General features: G+C 48.4%; 1 protein-coding gene across 1 annotated transcript in view; it reads right to left on the bottom strand.

Moving 5' to 3' along the window:
- Nucleotides 1-6977: 6977 nt before the first annotated feature.
- The window catches only part of LOC121046762 (gamma-glutamyl hydrolase), a 158589-nt gene continuing 144099 nt past the window's right edge, over nucleotides 6978-21467 (bottom strand). The window contains exon 9 of the mRNA XM_040501346.2: nucleotides 6978-7338. Coding sequence (XP_040357280.2) covers nucleotides 7214-7338 — 125 coding nt within the window. The 3' untranslated portion in view covers nucleotides 6978-7213. The remainder of the gene's footprint in view (nucleotides 7339-21467) is intronic.

Consider the following 21467-nt stretch of genomic DNA (forward strand, 5'->3'; position numbering starts at 1 on the left):
AAATGGAAACACGCAATGGCCTATCTCGACGACATTGTCGTCTATTCCAACACCTTCGAAGATCACCTACGTCATCTCGAGGACGTACTCGACCGGCTAAAAGCCGCGGGAATGACCCTGAACCCCGAAAAGGCTCAAATAGCCGAAACCCGCATCGCCTTGCTCGGGTTCGAACTTGATCGCGGGTGCCTTGCGCCACATCCCGACAAACTACAGGCAATCCTGGAGTTCCCTGCGCCAACCGACGTGAGCTCCCTCCGTCGCTACCTGGGAATGGTGAACTTCTATCGCCAATTCATCCCAAACTGCGCGACGCTTCAAGCACCACTGACACGCCTTTTGCGGAAGTCCGTGAGTTGGAACTGGGGTCCCGAGCAGGAAGCGGCCCTTCGCTGCACCTCCCGGGCGCTCGCGGACACAGCTGAACTCAAGCTACCCGACTTGAACAAGCCCTTTCTGATCCAAACAGATGCCAGCAATCTTGGCTTGGGCGCGGTCCTGCTCCAACAGCACGAAGGTGTACTCCGACCGGTGGCCTTCGCCAGCCGCTCGTTGACGCCAGCTGAAAGGAACTACAGCACATGCGAACAAGAGTGCTTGGCCATCGTCTTTGCACTCCGGCGTTTCGACATTTATGTCGACGGGACCACCTTCGTGATCGAAACAGATCACCAAAGCCTAATATGGCTCTCCCGACTTCGCGAACCCGCTGGTCGCTTGGCAAGATGGGCTTTGATGCTGCAAAAATACGACTACATCGTGCGGTACCGGAAAGGCAGCACAAACGTGGTGGCGGACGCACTGTCACGAGCCCCCGTAGACTGCACACAGATTTCCGCAAAGACCCAGGCCGAGCCAACGACATTCACAGTGCCAGGTGAAGCCGTGACTCAGTCCCAAAGGGAGGCAGCATATCTGACCACCCCGGACGAGACGATCAACCACCTAGACGCAGTGAGCGCCGTGGGAATCGTGTTCAGCAAAGAAGACCTTCTGAAAGCTCAGCAGAATGATCCGTTTTGTCGAAAGGTGATCGACGGACTCGCAGAAGAGTCGGACGCCGTGAAGGCGGGCGGTGCGACCGCCGGGCGCAACACTACTGGTATTGTAGTAGGCGCCGAGTGCCGGGACGTATCTGGTATTAGTGCGGGCACGGAGGATTCATATCTGTTGAGCAATGACGGGCTCTTGCTGAGGTACATACCCTCCGAGAACGACTCCGACGAGGCGTTCAAGGTAGTGGTACCCCGCAGTCTGAGAAATGCAGTTTTGCGCTACTATCACGACTCGCACTTGGCCGGACACGCGAGCGGCTCCAAGACTTACACAAAGTTATGTAGCATCGCCACCTGGCCGGGCATGAAACGGGACGTTTTCCGTTATGCCCGCACCTGCCACTCTTGCCAAAGCTTCAAACCAAGAGGCGGCAAACCCCCGGGCCTAATGCAACCGATTCCGAGCCAGCAATCATGGTCTCTGGCAGCCTGCGACGTGGTCGGCCCCCTACCGAGGAGCCCTAAATGCCACCAGTATTTGCTGGTTGTAACTGACCACTTCAGCAAATGGACGGAACTTTTTCCACTCCGTAAGCTGACAGCCCGAGCGATCACGGAGAAGCTCATGGAGGTTTTCACCCGTTTTGGGTTCCCCGAAGCTCTTTTGACTGATCGAGCGAGCTACTTCGTCGGGAAGGTATTCGTGGACGCGTGCAAGGCCCTTGGCATAAAGCACAGAACAACCACGCCGTACCACCCGCAGTCGAACATCACGGAGCGATGTAACAGAAACATCAAACCAATGCTGGCCGCCTTCGCGGAAAGGCACCGTGACTGGGACGCATATATCCCCGAGATCGGGTTCGCACTTCGGACCACTCTCAACCGTTCGACGGGTTTCACCCCCGCTTTCCTCACATTCGGGAGAGAGCTTCCGAACCCCATGGACCGTGTCCTAGGGGGGAGCGCCGGGGTGGACAACGTGCAGCCGACGCAAACAGACCACGCGCGGCAGCTACAAACTCGGATGACGGAAGCCTTCTCGGAGGCGCGTCGCAATCTCGGGGTAGCGCGAGCGAAACAAAAAGCTCAGTACGACCGCTCGCATCGAGATCTCTGCTACAAAGTGGGCGATCTCGTCCTCAGACGCAACCATGTTCTGAGTGATGCCAGCAAAGGCTTCTCGGCCGCTTTGGCTCCGAAGTGGTGTGGCCCGTACCGAGTGCAGGAACTTCTCTCCCCACTCGTGTACAAGCTGACAAACTTGCAATCAAGAAAAGTCGGTGGGCCGGCACATGTGTGCGATCTGAAACCCTACCATGAGAGGGAAAACGGGGCCAACGAGCAAACTCAGCCCCCGCAAAAACATGCACCCGCAGCGCGAGATAACGCCGACGATGAACAACAGGCGTCTCGCTACAATCTGCGTAGACGGAGGAACTATTATCCGAAGTTTTCGTAGAGGCAGCCCCATTAAGTGGCGAAATGTTACATTAAGGGAAGTGCAAAGCACAATACACCTGCTGCCTTCGCGAACGCGCCAGACACCATTGTTTACTGGCAAGCAGTGACCTACATACGTCACCTCAGCGTTCGCTCCCGGATCAACCCGTAGGGAATCCCCCGAATACGGCTTCCGAGGGAAAGGGTACGCGTAACTGCCATTGGTCAGTTATTGCCACCTACGCTCACGTGTGCCACATGCCGACACAAGAGCGCGGTGCGAGCGTCGTCACAAGCGGTCGGAGACCAAGTGGTCATTCTACCGCAGTACGTTCCGCACCTACGAAGAGGACCTCCAGGCTTTGCTTCGCGCCGTTCGGGAGCTGCTGTCTCCTGGCCACGGCAGTTCAGCGGCGTCCAGGGACCGCAGCTGCGCGTGACTCGTCAGGCGGCCCCGCTACCCCAGCCGGCCGCGTACCAAACCAGCAACCCGTCGTTTTCGTGGGCCGTCAAGATCGACATCCGGCCAGGGACTGCCCGCTCATCATCTTCGGGACCCGCGCCGCGGTCGGAAAGCTCGCCGACCAGGGACCAGCTGTTCCCGTTCGTCCCGTGACAAGTCCCAAGGGCCCCAGGGAGCTGGCGCAGTTCGCCCAGCAGGGCTCGTGGGGCACGCACTACATCGGCAGCCGAGGGACAATCCACCGGGACCTGGCCGCCCGGAACGTGCTCGTCGACGAACACGGCTGCTGGGTCGCCAACCTCGGACTCTCCGGGAGCATTTACGGACTCCGAATCGGACGTCTACCACCAAAGGTCCGAGGGCGCCCTTCAGGTCCGACGTCTGAGCGTTAACGGAATACTGCTGTGGGACATTCGCCACTTTGGGCTCGACGCCCTACTCCGGCCTGGGCGCTCAGGAGGTGACCCGCCACGTGCGCGGCGGTCACGGGATGACGCAACCGATCGACTGCCGCTGGGAATTGTACCGCTGGTGAGGGACCGTTGGACGAACTTCTGGAGCATGGACCTATGAGCCGGGCTGTTTATTTTTTTTTTTTATTATTTTAGTCTTGTTGTGTGTTTGTGTTGGTCTACCCGTTTGCGGGTGACTATTGGCTAAGGAGGGGGGAGTGTGGGGATTGTGATCCCTCAACATTCTGTCGCGTCAGCGTTTTGGCGCGCCGTGGCGGCCGCGCTGGCGTAGCGAGAGGTGGCGCTGCTTACCACTGTGAGTGGCTTCCTCCTCTCCCCCCTTGGGGCGATTTCCGTAACGAACCCCCGCACAAAGGAGACGACGTGTCGCTCCTTGATTGGCCACTTCGCCCCCGCCGTTATCTTAAAACCAGCGGACAGCAGTCTCGCTGGTCTCTTCCTGGGATTCGGCGGCGGCGACAACGGGGACCCTTCCGGCGCACCGGTGAGCGTTTACCCCGTCCTTTGTACATTTGTGAACGACCGTTCGGCCGTGGGCGATCTCCACACCAACGGCGTTCACCAGCTTATAGCCGCTGTTTTGTTGTTATTTGTTTCTTTGTAAATAAACAGAGTTTATCACCGTTACCAACGTGACTGGTGTCTCATTGCGCTCGACGAGCAGCATGCCACGCGAATGAGAACCCGCTTCGCGGTAGAGCGTCTCGCCGCGAACGTGGTACTCCCAAAGGCAGTGGCCCCAAGGAGAACCACAAGTAATAACCCTGTCAGTTCTAAAGCGGCAGCTTTATAGGGTCAACCAGCCTCAGGAGCCGCGTAAGCACGAAGTGTGTAGGTCTGTCAGTCTGTAACCGTCAGACGATCTTGAGTAAAACGGCAACTGGTGCCAGTGATCAAACCCCGGTCACCGTGCTGACTGAGCTAATGTACCCAGCAGGCAGAAACGGGAGGAGCAGAGGCAAGTGGTGTAAGAAAGCGGACAGAAAGGAGAGGATGGAAATGGAAAAAAGCGAAAGGAGCAGAAACAGGGGGTGTAGAAAGAGTGTCCAGAACAATAAGAAGTGCAGAAAGAAGAAAAGCACTTTTTTTGTGTGATTCAGAAAATTGAGCGCAAAGGCCTTTATCCAGGTGGTGAAGAAGGGTAGCCGGCACAGCTTCACAAAGCAACAATGGTGGGACGTAATCTGTATCCATACAAAACCCTGCCCTAGGCACTGCCTTAACTAAAAACACCACTCACCCCAGGAACTGAAAGACTAAAGCTCATCCTGCCCCAGGGACCACCAGAACTAAAAGTACCACCTACCCTATAAAGCTACAACATTTAAACGCGTTTAGCAGAATGACCAAGCATGCAGCCAATTTCCTTGCTTGTGCTTTTGCAACCGCTCTTTTTCCATTCGACATAGCTTGCATTTAGTCTGCATCTGTTAATTGTAAGGTATATATTCGAAGGCCAGTTTCGGCAAGGATCACGGGAACGACTATGTAATGTTTCCAGTAGCTGTGAACGCTTGGAGTTCCCTGTTCTAGCCAATGATTTTTTTATGATGTTTAACTGCCTTAGGCCATGTGGAAGCGGTGTTACGTTCGCAAGCAAAGGCGAGCAAAGCGGAAGCTATATTTGTGTTTCTGGCATTCGTTCTGGCATCGAAATTCCTTTTTTTTTTAAGCGAAAAGCGTGGCAAGGTATTAGTGAACAACTTAGATAAAACAGGCAATGGAAAGATAGTCTTCCAACGTCAGTCTTCAACATTCACGGGTATTTCTGTTCTGATATATATATATATATATATATATATTCCTTATCTTGGTGATTTGAGAGGTTTTTTTCCTAAAAAACGAAACACTGAATAGAATAATATGTTCAAAACTTTTTGAACACCAAGTACGACATCTGCCCTCCAATTTTTAATCTTTATTTATTTTCAAACAAAATATATTGTTACATTTTAATGTAAACTCTCGCTAGATGCTCCACTTCTTTTTGTATTTCCACGCAGGTGGTTTTCACGCTGTTAACTTTAAAATTGCGATAATTTGAAATCAAAAGCTTTATTTTCTGAAATTTTTAATAAATTCCTACTAAATTATTTAAAAATGGTTGTGCATGAGCTGCAATATAGTAGTCAATCCGTATTCTTTTTCGCCAGGTACTTAAATGTAACCTTACGATTCCTTTCCGCCGCCTACCTTGCCATCCTGCTAACTGTTAAAATACAGAAAACGAACAGGATAAAAAAAAGGTGCTCAATGTTGGGGAGCAAAGTTCGCCAATGCTGACAGCAACCGTTTTGGGTGATTCATTATTTCAGAACGCGATTGAAGCCACAAGCAAGTTTCTGCCGCAATGTTAGGGTAACAAAGTTCGTAACGTTTCATATTCGGAGAACGCGTTGCCAGGCGTAGAGACCCTCGCTAGCAAAAACATCAATCAGGGTTTGCAGCGACATGGTTGTCGCACCACACAGAAGTTTCTAACGACTTTTTTCTCCGTCTTTTACGTACTATTGGTCCTCAAATCCTTAACACTGAACCACTACTTTACGTCATATGCTTACTCTACCCGGCAATACATTAAAACCATTCACTTTTAACCGCTTCAGGTTAGTTCATAAGGATGCGAATGGCTATGTGTTTGAAGTTAAGATGCTAAGCTCTTAGGCCACGTAAATCTGCGTCAGGGTCTACGATCAATGGGACACCGACGAATATAAATAAGGAGAACTGTCACAAGGTTGGTCTGTTCGTGGTTTTTTCAAATGTTATTAAAATAAAACTAGACCCTTAGTACGCTTGAAAGACATTCACTCCACACTGGAAATGAACATGGGAAAGCTATGACGATACTATTTACAACACAATTACGAAAAGTATCTGAGTCCGGGATCGTTTCGCAGGCTCAAAAGCGTCTAACGACCTTGGAGCTCGGTGGCTCCAATAGCTTCCGAACTTGTGATATGAATGGAAGAGATGTGGCTCATCCTACAGCGCGAAGACGCGTAGGTGGTCCAGGTAAGCGGCCTCAGCTGTGGACGTTAGGTTGCTGGGGATGAACGAACAAGAGACAAGGTCCGAAGTGGTGGAACCGGCAATCAGATGATGGTTAGGACCCCGGGGTTCAGAGAAACCTTCTGTGGCCAAGAGGAGACGCCATGGTCCTAACTGCTTCTTATGTGTCACGCCAACACCTGGACGGGTCGGCGCCGTGACGACAGAAAGTTCGGTGACACGGCGGTCGGTGCAAATGCTTTAATCTGAAAACCTCTCATATTCATCAACTGACAAATGCACACTTCTAAGTTTATATTTTGTGGAATATGCTCAAGCGGCCTTCAAACCGGACGTTCGTGCTACTAACATTCAACACCCTCTTCCTCAAAAAGTTTTCAGATAATGTATTGAAAGGTCAAAAGAAGATTTTGAGTGTTTCTGTGTCAACTTCCCTAGTCTATTTGGAGTCTGGATATGTTGGTGTGTCGTAAATTTTTAATTATTCAATATTCGCGCAGAACATCTTTTAATGCAATCCAACAAGCACATTCTCATGAGATCGCTTGCTTAATTTTGTTTTTGTTTCAAGTAAATAAACAGACAAATCGATGACCCAATTACTGACACATTTCAAGTATTTATTTATTCGCTTTGAATCAAAGGTTTCCAGAAGCTTAAAACACTTCAGGATGTTTCTCAAGAAAGCCAGGAATTAAATTTCAAGGCCTGAGTTGTCACACCAGCATCACAGAAGATACACACCCATTTAACATAAATCTATTATTCACCCCTATTACCAAGCCAATTTGCCTTCAGGAACTTTGCTTATTTCGGAAATCAGCAGACTACTTATCAAACACGTAAATCTGTGTAAACCCCGAATATCCCTGGCTGTAGCTCACGTCGTAGTTGTAGATCAGGGCTTTGAATTCGTCCTCCGGTGATGAAAACTTGTGGTCGTTCTTCCGGGCTAAAAGTTGAAAAATATTCAGCATCAAATATGAAGCATTAACAAAGGAGAATGTTGAGATTCTGAGCAACGGGATCTCTCGCGAATCGAGGGTTTATGTAATGTTTGCAATTAGGCGGTTCGCCGTAGTGCCAAGAAAGTAGGCTTTGAACGCAAAAATAAAATATCTACCTAATAACTACTAAACGCAGCATCAAGCAGATTACGTTTATTAGTTCAGTTAACTTTAGACATTACAGGACGAATGGCCCTGAGAAGACAACTTACACGGTCACACATTTAGTATTAAGATAAGCCAGACAAACGTGCCAAATTATAACCCAGAAGCGAGTAATCAATTCGAACGTACACAATTTCTTTAAAAAACATGCAAGAAGCACGTTCATTAGATATTTAAAACATAACCTGAAATCAAACCATAGAATGGCTCCAAGACTACTCTTTGGAAGGTGGTAGCTTTCCGATAAGCAACAAGGGACAAAAATCGAACTATATATATATATTTCCTGGCAAGAATGAGCTTTAGGTCGAATCCTTGACGACGTCGCGTTTGTTCCTTGCGGACAAACTTTATAACAAGATAGAAGCGAGGGTGAAGGCTAAATGTCTCAAAATTAGGAATTAAAAATATTCGTTTCGTTACTTTAATGCAATTAAAAAGACTGGATTATTTTCTTTCATGAGTGAGATGTAGGAACAATGTTTGTTTGTTTGTTTGTTTTATCATGGAATCTTAATTACTGTGTCCTCTTACGCTCCGGGAAGTAATTTGGCCATGCAAGCGATAGCTTCAGAACGTGCATTCTAGTAACTTGGCTTTCTGATTTTTCAGTTTTAAAACTGCAGTTTTCGGCGTAGTTTTACAAGGCAACCGCACAATACCGCTAATGAGCTGTCGTTTATACGCATGTGCAAAGATTGACTTTATATATCGTTATGTTTTACTTTACAACATGACGTATACCACCAGATCAGACCAGATTAAATGTTTGCACGCGTATAGTCTTTGTCCCCATTGCCTCCACGCACCTCGGGCGGTACCGCTACAGTACACAGTGTGTCGCATTTTTAATTCTAACTTTTTTTTGTTTTGTTTTTTCAGGCAGTGAGAGTTAGACGACGTTCCGTTTTCACCATGTATTTATCAGGCTCGGCGAAGATTAGGTTAGGGGAAAATCCTCATAATAAGTTGGATAATTAACCAACATCTGCTAAATACCTTTTAATTCTTAGTTTTAAGGGTCATGTTGCAAGTGCCGTATTGAGGATACTTACTATTAGAAGCCAGGCCAATTGAAAAAAAATTGCGCAAATGTCATAGCTTTATAGATATTAATTCATCGATTTTCACGTTTTTAGCACGACTTGAAAATTGTTCGGCAAAAGAGTGCCGGAAGCCCTGACCACAACGTCGCTTAGTAGAGTGATGTAGTCGATAGTCACGCCGCCATTTGTGTGGTCCCATTAAGGACAAGATGTCGAAATAGGGACAACATTATTGAAACAACTACGTCACTCTTCCAAACGTTGTTGTGAGCAGAGCTTGCAGCGCTCTTTTAGGCCAAATCTTTTATTTCCGGTGTGAAAATTTAAGAATATCTTAAAGGGATACTTCAACGAAATTTGAAATATACCCGTCGTGTTCAGAAATAGGTTGAATATGATCCAAAATATCCGTAAATGATAATCGCTCGTTTGTATTTTGAGCCTGGTGGCTGTATTCTTCGTTATAAGCGGCCCACTCTGGCAAGCGCTCGGAGAGCAGCCAGCGGAGAACACTTGACATCCGTCGCAATCGTGACGTAGTTCGTCTCGGGATGAGCAAAGCTGCGGCGAGGCTGACGTGGAGAGCATGTCTTAGTGGTTCCAACCACCGAAAAGGCTGCTTTTGTACGAATTTTGAGGGACGGGTTAATCTTCTTTAGTCTTGTAGAGGGACAATAGCGACTTCTGGGACACACAAAAGAGATTCTCGGGAAGAGGGGAGTTCCTCCTTCCCCTCTTCTCTCGTGGTGGCCGGAGGCGAGACAGTTATCGTCACTACCTGTAAAGGTTCCTAGACGGGCATTACAAACGAGGCGTTAGCGACAACCACCAGGTGCTTCTTTCTAATCGTTTAATTCGTTTTAGAATTCCTTTTCGTGTCTTTTTCAGCAAGAGATTGGTGTGTTTGATGTGATACTGCCCCCTTGAGTACGAATACTCAAGGGGCAGTATTTCGTTTTAGTATCCCTTTGAAACATATTTCCTTCTCGCAAATTCATTTAATTGGTATGGCCTCCAATATTAGATACCGTAAATACTGCAATTGTAACATGACCTCAAAAAGTATTCAAAAGTTAACATATTTTTGTTAATTAGACATATTTTCGTTACGATTATCCCCTGATTTAATGTCCGATGAGCCGAATAAAGATACGATAAAAATGGCACTTGTCTAATTTTCACCCATTTTATTAAAAATTTTCGAATTAAAATGAACCACTCCGTATAAATCCACCATGTAAATTAAAGATTAAAGCGTTATTTTGTCGTAACACTCACTGTGGGAAGCAAACGGAATGTGCTTTATTGTACCCGTAGTGCTCTCTTTATACATGGCTATATTACAGTGGCATTACTTTGGTTTATGTCACTTATAGTAATTTGAATGCACTTCTATTCATCTGAGAAAAAAATAATGTCAGTGGTGCACAAGGGGCATTCAAGTTGGAAAGATTTTTTTTTCTCCGTTTAGTATGAGCCGCATTTTAGAAGGTGTGGAATTTTATTGGGAATGAGCAAGAATGGCAGCAACATTGTCAAAGACATCAAACGCTCGTGGAGACAGTTGGTTCCACCAATGTCTTAAACACTAAAAATGTCGTTGTTCACCTCCGTCATGCAAGTGTTCATTAATTTTCTCCTGTTGCATCGGACGACGTCATCCGGCCTTTACGTCAGATCAGTGAAACTCACGGAAGACAAATCATGGACGTGAAAAATGTGCATTTCCGGTTGCGCCACTTTCAAGATGGCCGAACATTTTGCGATAGTGAACAGCAGCAGGCATCGACCAGGCGCGGCTGATCCAACAACATAAAACAAGTGTTTATGGTCTTTGGGCATTTTCGATCGACAGTAAAATGTACCACCTTCGGAATTGAAATTCGTGTAGAATTCATGTGGAAGGATATGACGGCGCCCAACGGTTTTTAGCTGTTTCTGATCATAAAGGATACTCTCTGTGGCCGAGCGATTTCAACGCGCTCCTCCGTTGCGTCAGTAATATTTCAGTGGTCTCGGCAGACGCATAGAAAAGCCTTCGTAGCGGACACGCCGTCCTATGGATGACGTTGCAAAAAACAAACGAGATGATTATGACGCTCTCCCGCACAAGGAAAACTCCCCCTGGAAGCTGGTTTGTAGCATTAAGTTCGAATGAACAATACTTTACGCTGTAGGCCTTCCGACTTCTATTCGGGCCGCGTAAGCTCTCCCTGCCTCATGCGCTTTCGGTAGGTACTTTGTTGAATAGTAAAGCTTTGAATATGCACCAAAGTGCTACATTTGTCTGGGAAGTAATTGATTCTATGGAAGAGCAAATTGCTAACAAATGTAACTCACATTATATAGCGAATTTCCGTGTCGAGTTACTTTGGTAAAGTAAGATGTCAAGAGTACTTGTCCACTGCCTAGTCATTAAGCCCCCGCTTTGATGTGACGTCATGCTGAACGTAAAAGCTAAAAACCATATTGAATTCCCCTGCTATTGTTTTGTAGACCTTAAGCTAAAACTCCTAGCTAGCGATTATTTTCTATAACAAATATTATACTTTGTAGATAATTTCTCAAACAAGTTGGTTTATTATTAATTTTTGTGAGCTGTATAATTTCTATAACTAATCTAGATGCCCGAGCTATAATGTACAGAACAACTTAAAATTTTAGGTCATAAAACAAACTCATAGCTTCAGACACGTTTTACTATTGTTACTACTCAATAATAGTAACATTAGTAAACGTGTCACAAGATACTGTTTCTTCTTCCGTAATTTTGTTTCTCTTTGTCGTGTGTATTTCGTTAACAACGTTCGGGTATAGTTCGGAATCCGGCCCGGAATCCGCCTTCAAAACGGGGACCCTCCCTAATGAGGGGGAGAGGGAGTGAGTCTCACGCTGATTGCAGCGATAACGTGGGGAGCTTTTGGTGGGTGGGGTGGTCCGCTCCGTATGCTAAGAAGGGTGCTGTCATTATGGTAGAGAGGAAGGGGGAACGGACGGGTCATTATGGTAGAGAGGAAGGGGGAACGGACGGGTCTCGGGAATGTGTGGAAGGGTTGGGGGGGACAGGTGGGGTGGGAGTGATACGACCTCGGGCGACCTCGTCAAGCGCTGTTAGCGGCCGAAAAGTAAACTTCAAGGCGTCTTGGCTTGACTACGCCAAATGGTTTAGCTCGGCTAGGAGAAAAATACATCGGCTAGAGTGACGGCGGAGAGCCGCGAGGGCGGCGGATGGCGCTTTCGACTTCTTCATGTCGGGTCGGATCTTGTTGGCTATTCGAAAGTGACGGCGCTGTTCCCACGACCGACAAACCGCGCTGTCAACGCGAACACGACATCGGCGATTGTGTGCATTTTATGCGAAAATTGTATTGTGTTAATTCCGTTCCAGTTTCACAAGTAATGTTTCTTTGTGCGTGTGGACGTGCTAGGGCTTGTGCATTAAACAACCCAGACTCCGGTTGAATGCGTATCGTCCCGTCGACCGTTTCACCCCGCGATCGCGTCGGCCGCTTTTATCATCATCCTCCGTGATCATCCGCGCGAAGCTCGCCTTGCACCGGTAGACGTGCTCAGTCGCCCACTTTGCCGATGGTGGTGACGTACAAAACCACCGATGAACGCACGTATGGTTGTCACGCAGCGCTCAGTTCCGCGCAGCCCATACATTTTACCAATGATCCAATACGAATACCCCAGAACCGCGCGAGACGGCAAAGCCCGCCGAAGAGCCTCTTTGCTCTCCTACTTCTGCGTGTTTTCTCGTACTATGTCGGCTTTGCGGAGTAAGAAAAACAAGGGGAAAATAAAAAAATAAAAGTGAAGGGCAACCACACGCCCGTCTCTTCGTTTTATTATTTGTGTCCCCGTCTCGGATTAATAATGAGTCGTTCTCCGTCTATACTCAGTTTCACCTTATGTTGTACCGCAGAGAAGGCCAGAAGCGCGAGCTCATAGCGTTGGCAGCTGCCCTTGTTGCACGAGAACTTGTACCGTCGAGCTGTGCTCTAGAGCAAGGAGCTCGCGCTTGTAGCCTTTCCTGCGGTACAACACTAGGTGAAACAGAGTATAGCCTGCGTTTTTGACACGAGTTTGTGACGTGTAAGCAACGCAACTCTTCACACTGCTTTTATTTATTTATTTTTTTCCGCTGCGGATTTTTTCAATTTTTATTTGTGCCTGGTTCTGCTACTCTTCTGCTCTCGCCTCCCCTCCCCTCCATAAAAGAAAGGCCCACACAATAACGTGTTCCAGTAGCCTGAAGCAAGTCACTCTCCTATTCTTCACCGTTGAAATATTTTAGGCTGTACAACAGTAATGTGTGCACACTGAAGAGTAACTTCTTGCTGCAATGTTTGTCGTTGAATATTGGATCACCAGCACAAATATTACTTACCGATGAGTGCCCAGGACAGCTTAAGAGACACCAGTGCACCCATCAATGGTTCAAACCACTGCTTCATGCACCACACAGGTGACTGTGGCATAGTGACAAGCACAACCAGGGTGCTTGCTGTTTAATGTCAGAAACACTTTGGAAAATGCAGTTACCACATGACCCTGAAGTCCTAGAGAACCTTAAACCTTGGTGCCATGCAAAATAACTAAGCTAAAGAAACTGCCAAGGAAGAGTCACAACAGGTGCAACCCACAGGTTATCGTGACTCCACATACCGGGCCGGGCAGCTGTAAATCAGCGAGCAGGTGTCGTAGAGTAGCTGCCACTGCAAGCGGTGCAGTGTCTCATAAAAAGAAACGGTTGCTGGAGAAAGCTCCCATGAATGCAAAGTCTGTGGTGAGCTTGGAGTAGTGATAGTGATCCTGAAGCAAAAAGGATTCAAGCCAAGCCTGTTCCTGTGTTCCATGACGTATGGCATCCTCCCCTTACCAGAATTCCTGGCTGTTATTTTCCTTCCTTACGTGTGCGTGCCCCCATCAGCAGCAGTAGTACTAATTGCACGTTGCTTCGACAGGACGTGCTGATGTGGAGGGGCCTGGTGGCAGAGTGTGTTAGCCCACTGCAGCTCGCAGTGTGTGGAGCGAAAACTTGCACTGATCGCCCCTGCCCGTTTTGACCTGGATGAGCACTGCACCTACACATGGGCGTGCATTACTGCTATATGAATCATTTTAAAGACTTTGGGCTATCGGTTGTACCCGCACTAGTCAAATTTCTCACATAGAGCGTGACAAAGTGTCACCATGCGCTGCCAGACCGACCTTCCTTCTTCTCGACAAATAATGTCCAATTTTCTTTGTTCCTGCTAATTTGGCAGTCGAGTAAAAGAGAAAAAAAAAGAACTACTTTTGTGTGTGATGGGAAACGTATAAACCTCTCCATATACCAGGTTTACCTACAGCCACCTGAAAACATTGCACCTCTTCAACTGTGAAAGAGGGTAGGCCTGCACGCAATCCACTACACTCTGTTTCACATTAATTTGGGAAACTGTAGAAACTGCGGCGTCTGTGCAAGCCGGAGGAGTCTGCTGTGAGATTAGCACACTTGGGAAGAACATACCCCATGTACCTAAAGACATTAGATGGTTTTAAAAAGGCATTCATACTTTCAGTCGGCTTGCAAACTCTAGCAAAAATGTTGGTTTGTACCATAGAAGTTTCAATTTCCCCTGCTTGAACTACTAGGAAAATAACTTCAAATTCACAATAGTGCTGAACGCAACTAAAACACATGGCGGAACGGTGGCCCGAGTCGGCTAGCACGTCTCAGCTCCGGGCATGTGGAGCGAAAGCTTGCGCTGCAGAACCTGGGATCGTGGGCTAAATCCCAGCACTTGCTCATTTCAACCTGGACAAGGATCATACCAGTAGGCGTTTGTGTAATCACTACTACATGATGCACGTTAAAGATCCCAGGCTTTCGGTCATACTGCCCTGACTAAATTCCTCATCTACAGCGGCAAGCTTGGCACCATTCGAGGCAGGCCGACCTTTCGCTGTCTAAACATCCTCAACACAATGCTACTTTTTTTTTTTAACTGAAACACGTACAAAAGAAAACATGCCTATGACCTTGTACAGTAATGCATCGAACTGTTTGTGAATGCTTGTGATACACAAACGGGCAAAAGGCAAGAACAAGAGCATGCACATTCACACTGTGGCAGCAAATACACCACAGCAGCCTCCTTTGCCGTTGTTGCCATGGCGGATGGAAGAGCAGGGCAGCGAATGCCGATATGACTGAAAACATTGTAAAAGTTATTGCTTTGCTTTTAATAACAGTTCAAAAAAATTTAGATTAATAGCTTTTCAAAACAAAGCCACGGTAGCAGTACTTTTTGGCGCAGATGGAACAGTCTGCCGCGATGGTGAGGAAATGCTGTAGCCGTTGCCTTTTGCCAAGTTATGGAGAAACACAGCACAGATCATTCCACTCGGAGAGAAGACGCACCCATGAACCAGAGCACTCAGACGGGACTTTTCCTCGGTGCGTCGTCTGCGTCAAGAAACGAGCTGTACAAATGATTCGTTAGCATGCAACATGGTTCCAAATCTCACATTTAAGCTATTTCAGGTGCAAATTTAGAAGTGGGGGTTAGCATGCAATGCCATACTTGATGAAGAGATTAACAGGGCACAATTGTGCAACCATCTCCTGTGCAAAGGAAACAGAAAACTGAAAACAAGCACATAAACAATGTGCACAGTCAGTCTGCTCTGGCAACAAAACAAAAAAAGCTTTACACCAATTGGGATCGGAACTCATTGAACCCCCTAGATTATGCATATTCAAGGCATTTCGTCGACGAAAAACAAATCCGCCGCCTCAAACCCAGTGCTTCCTAAGCCTTCCAGAAAAAAAAAACAAGGGTGCTTACATTATTGTTGATATTTGTGGCAGCGTTATACACCAACTCATGTTTACAAACAAACCGGAGCGCCCCTAGCGGACGCCACCGGCACCGCGCATGCACGATGGAGTGTGGGCAAGAAGCTTGCCGTCGCCCATAAACAAACCATTGAAATGCGATGTTGTTGGCGTCGGTGTGAGTCCCCCTGCCCTTTTTCGCGTTCGAATCGTTGATTCTACGTCTTCCTGGCAATGTCTGACTACTTGAGCGGCCTCAACGAAATTACCGGGGCTCGTTACACCGCAAAACTTTGCGTGAATAATGCGACATGCAGCGATTCATTCCGCGCGGACGCCGCAGAATGCATGCTTAAGCCTGATTCGCATGATAAGATTTTGCTCGCAATTTTCAGTTGCAACGTCGCTGGGGCTGCAAAAGCATGAACCATAACTGAAATGGTCGACGTCAATACTGAAAATCGCAAGCACAATCAGACCAAGTGAACCAGGCATAACAAGTCAGTGACGCCCACTGGTAACAATGATCAACATCTCCTTGTACCTACTGTCTATATCGAGCCTGCTTAACAACCTTCAGACTTCAGTCTCTTGAGGCCTGCACTTCTTATCACAAGTACCAGGCCAACATTCGGTCTACGGGCCGGTGTCGTCTAAAAGAGGAGATGACAAGCAGAAACGTTTGAAAGAGCACACAACAGTGCGAACGATCAGGCGGCCGCTTAACCTGAAGACGCACTCAGCGTAGTCCGCAGGTGATTCGTACAACTTGACGGTTTTCTGGCGTTCATGTTCATCAAATAAATCTGATGACCACAAGTATCCGTGAACTCAACCCAGAGTGCTTCCCGCCCAAGCAATCGTGGTTCGGCGGCGTCTGGTTTTTTCTCTCAACGGCACATATCCACGTTCTCGGACGAACCGAGCACAAGAATACTGACCTTCAAAGCTTTCTCGACTCTTTTGGTACAGGCCCAGTCGCAGAGTTCTGACGAGAGAGCAGGTTTTTGTCCGGTTCCTTTCAAAACAATGCAGGAATACACGTCTCACATGGGGTACTTTCGCCCACAGCCCCAGACCGAAAGTGCGCCCCACACGCCACCACCGCGGTGTGACGTAACAGAGCCGAGTTTGTGTATACAGAAGAGGGGGCGGGGGGACATATAAGTCACATACCTGCCTTTTAGATGTGGCACATGGGACAGAACGCTTGGTACGTTCAGAAGTAAGTTGGATGTGATCAATTATATCCGTAAATAACAATCGCACATTTGTAATTCGAGTGGATGGCCATATTTTTTGCTCCAAACAACCCACCCTGGCAGGCGCTCGACAAGTTGCAGTCGGAGAAGAGTTCATTTGTTACGTCGCTTGCTTCGTATCCCACAGACCACAGGCCACGCTACTTCCAGGCTGGCGCGATTATTGGCTTTGCCACTTGGCGATGCCAGCACGTCACTACTTGGCCCTCTTAGACGCCCCAGGACCGGCCATGACAGCCACGGCTTCGCAGTTGCGTTCAGGTGGACGCGCCAAACTTCCATGGAGCGGCACTGCTCTAGATTGGCGTTTATCTGGTGGTCTCATTGCCTATGCTCCATCCCACAAGTTGTCTGCAGCAGGTGCAAAGGCACGAGCACGTTGCTTTCAAACGTGCCATTCTTGCGCAAGTGCTCATGCAAACAAAGCTCACTGCAGTCCTATGCCCCCGTGCCCTCGCCTTCGTCTTTGCTGCGCACACCCTGCGAGACCGAGTATAGTCGACATCTATGGCTGGTATCAGCACAATTGAAAGCGCGATAAATCTTAAGCTGTCTCTAGGTTCGTATGTAAGAACAATCGTGCATTTGCGTCAAGGATCGAGGGAACCAACTATGAGTTTTGCAAAGTATGAAATCGGAACCATATTAGTCTCTCGTGCAATAGACGTAGTAGCCGGAGGCAGTGCCGCCAGTAGGTGAAATTTCTCTGGACGTAATAATGGAATACCTATGCTAGGTGATTAACGCATGAAAGGAGCAGCAGACAACATACCGAGCCCAAAACAGCCATTCATGCGCTGCACAAACGAACAGCATCACACAAGCAGTAAGGAGGGGGCCGCTAGATGTTTAGTACAGCCCACCACAAGGTACAGCTGAAAATGGCGAAATGCCCGCACTTGGCTCGTGCCCTCTCCTTCGTTCGCCCTGCCGAATTCCGTGAAATTGCCCAGATGCACATAGACAGCACGGCAATCGGACAACATCACGCCACCCTGAAAGCCCCAAGTTGAATGATGTATAGCCATTGACAGGTGTCACCACAAAAATAAGAGTTGCAGCTGCTTGCTTTGGCTTCAATGGTACAAGCTGTGCCAACAGCTACATCGACCTACTTTGCACAGCTAATACAACCAATGCTAGACAATGATACAATTAGATAGCCAAAGCGGTGCAAGTGACAGCACTCCTAAGCCCCATATTTATTGCTGTAGCAGACACATGGGCCATAGTCGCTTGCTGTGTTCGCTATAGTTAGTAATAGCACCCGAACGGCAGCATGGCCTTGCAGTTGTCCCATCTACGGCACAAGCTTATTGCCTTCAAGAATGCTTTGGAATCTCGTAAGCTTGGAGCATGATGGGGCCTAGAGCCTGTGCAGCCAAAGCACAACGGGAGGTGACGAGAGGGTGCTGGAGGCCTGCCTGCTTACCTACAGTGACACGGGACAGGTTTATGAACCTCCGAAAGGATGAGTTCACATGAAATTCACAACCGTTGCATTGTGGATATCGCATTATTTTTGTGTCTGCACGCAAGGGCAACATTTGAGACGCCACGCAGAGTGCTCGCTCATTGCCCGGCAACATCAACATGACTTTTGAGGCGGTTCGCTAGCTTCAGAGCGGCAGGTCACAGCTGCTGTATTATATTGAGTGGTGCCATCTACCCGAAGTCAATGAAAGTGTTCCCTCCCTGCTTCCCACTTTGCTGTTGGCCGGCGACTGACGAGCCTGACCTTCGACGCCCAAGTCGGTTTTCTCCGGTTTCCCCAATGTGCCCTCATGGCACATCATAAATCGAGCGATCCGAAGGCGGTGTACAGCTGAGGAGCAGAACAACTGCCGGAGTTATTTGGCCGAAGTCCGAAAATCGTTTCGTGGCCCCTTTAAAGACCAGCTTTGCTACGCACAAGCAATCGAAAGGATACAAACGTTTAGATATGCCCAACTACCTCGCATAAGGGTGGGTCCAGGAGCCGCCACTGAGAGCAGAATGGTCGACATCCCGCAGGCCAGCTAGGCTTGATGTTTACAAGATCACGGCCAGTCAATCCGGTTTTGGTGGCGTGTCGTCATGTACACAATTTTGTGCTGCACACACGACTGGTTGGATTGTTTTCATCACTACAAAGCATCGCTCGTTAGAGAAATCGAATGGCTCTTCTTAGTGCTTGTACAGTCGGGGACAAGAGTCCCCAGGACGGGTGAGCTGTGACTGAAACGCATTGCTGTGCCATCTGCCGGCTGGTTGGCTGGTTTCGAGATTACACAAAAGCGCATGCGCGTCCTACTGTGCCTGCAAACATGTGTGTTTTCCCGCTGGTCTGCGGCGCGGCGCCTAACTCGGAATCAGGCGCGTGGTAGGGGCTCGGAGAGAGCGCTTACTGACACGGCACCTATAAAGCAAGAAGTCACGGCAGCTCAACTGAGCGATAAACTCGACTGGTTATAAAGCAAGGTGAGCTGACATGGCGAAATGCGGCGCAATGTCGCAGGCGGTATCTCCAGTTTCGGAATGTGCAGCAGATGCTCGTCAGCCGCAAGCGCCATCTCCGAGGCAATTCCGAGTTAGGCGCCCTGCCACAAAATAGCGGGAAAACACACGTTTGCGGGCACAGTAGAACGCGCATGCGCCTTTGTGTGATCTCAAAACCAGGCGACCCGCCGGCAGATGGCAGAGCAATGCGTTTCAGTCGCAGCTCGCGCATCCTGGGGACTTTTGTACCCGGCTGTACAACTCACCGCAGGCAGGTTAACTTTACCCTGACGAAACATCCATGAAACCTATATGGCAGTTTTTTTGCATTAGCAAACCAACACACCAATCTGACTGGATTTCGCAAGCAACAAAAGTCTGGCTCCTCTACGAGATGATGATCATCCTTTTGGTGCTCACGGCTTTCAGTGGTGGATAATTGTACGCACTCAAAGATCTGTACACCTTTGATGACTCGCATGTAACGAAACTGGTCTTAAAGACTGGAGATCAGGTGGTCGTGGATATCCGTCGACTCGCAGCCACAGCTCACTGTCTTGGACATGTCACCACTCCCAAACAGACCTCCAACAACATTCTAACTCCCCTTGCAACAGTAGTGGAAACCCCAGCACAAGCACACCGGAGGAGCACTTTCAAGTACAGCACCTTCCACAGGAATACAAGGAAGGCACGCAACCAAACAAAACAACAAAGCACCTCGGTGATGGCTCGCTACCCTTCCTGGAAGAAACAGATTAGTTGCAGGCAGTATGACAGGCACGCCCGTAAGAGACCATGTTGGAATCTAGGCTTCATCACTTTGCTTATGGTGAATTCCCCTCACAGTTCTCAAGCGCTCCCAAAGCGCTCCATTTTGAGCGCACATATTCCGCTTGCAGATCTGGCTCGACTTGGTCATCTTCCGCTCATAGATCTCTGGCAGCTCCCGCTCATTGGAGCGCCTCCAACTCCACCGAACTAGATCTACAGGATTTCAGAGATCTACATGCAAGTTGACAGAGCACGCTACGTCATTTCCCCTCCCTCGGCGGTGGCTCCACCGACGGCAATCGCTGTGCACGCCTTGCCGCTTCGAGGCGGCCGAAAGGTATGCGACGGGTGCCGAATGCGGAAGTCTTCCTCGTTATTTGTGACATGGGCTCCGTGGTATGTATAATTTCGTCCGGCCTGTGTTGTGTGTTATTTCTGCAGCTAAGCAGTGACAGTTGTCACTGGTCATCGGAAAGATCAGTCAGCTGAGGCGTCGGTGGGCTTGTTAATTTCAAGCAGCGGCCATTTTGAACGGCCGAGGGGAGAGCAGGGGGGGGGGGGGGGGGGGGGGGGGGGGGGGAAGGAGTCCCTCTAAAAAGGCGAGTTCATCTTCCCCTCGTCGTTCCGATGCGGGGCCCACAGAGCGGAATTTCGCCTCCCTCGCGGATTTTGGAAAGCACTCCAGATCTACGAGTGGATTCCACAATTAGTTTGAGAATCCAAAAAATAAACGAATGTGGACAAATGCAGTTTTGTTTTGCTCTTTGTATTTCCTTAAAATCCTCGTGACTAGGAATCGCAGTGAACAAACAGAAAAGAAGATAAGATTAGACGCAGGGTAATATGCAGCCTCTTATCTTCGACGATATCCGTCGTTCCGCTCTCGCTCCTCAATAGATTGCCGGCAGCTTCCCCGGAGGCGACGCTGACGCTTTCCGGACATGCGGGAAGTAAAACATTTGATCAAAGCGGGGCTCTTTGACAAGGCTGAGGCACATGTTCCTTGCAAAACGAACTTCACTTACTGACGATGTTCTCGAATGCCGACGTCAGAGCGCGCTTTCAAAGCAACAAGCGCACACCTTTCGTGGTGTTACGCGGACAGCACGAACGCGCGCTGCCCCAACAAGCAGTCTCGACAACGCAACCGTTTGTTTCGTTGTGGGATACGACAACAGATTACATAAAAGCATACCTCCGCAGGCACGATTTCAGCTACAGCTACAAATCGTGCCAGGTGCGCAGAGAAAGAAACGAACGAGAAGACGTTTCGAGCAAGAGTTATTTGAAGAAAGCGATTGTTATTTCTGCATCCTTAAATACTTCTTACTGTACTAATATAGAGATTGCCTGGAAATGCTCGAAAGTTGACCATGGAAGTGAAAGTGAACGTACCGACTCATCTCGCAGCACAAAAGCCGCCATCTTGACATTCCGATTTGGATTTGGATTGGATCGATGAATGGATGATAACGGCTGGTGACCAGTGTTGCCGAGATGCTCGCTTCTTTTCTTCTTTT

The sequence above is a fragment of the Ixodes scapularis genome, unplaced genomic scaffold (genome assembly GCF_016920785.2).
Source record: "Ixodes scapularis isolate PalLabHiFi unplaced genomic scaffold, ASM1692078v2 PGA_scaffold6__148_contigs__length_123643588, whole genome shotgun sequence".
In the NCBI taxonomy this organism is placed as follows: Eukaryota; Metazoa; Arthropoda; class Arachnida; order Ixodida; family Ixodidae; genus Ixodes; species Ixodes scapularis.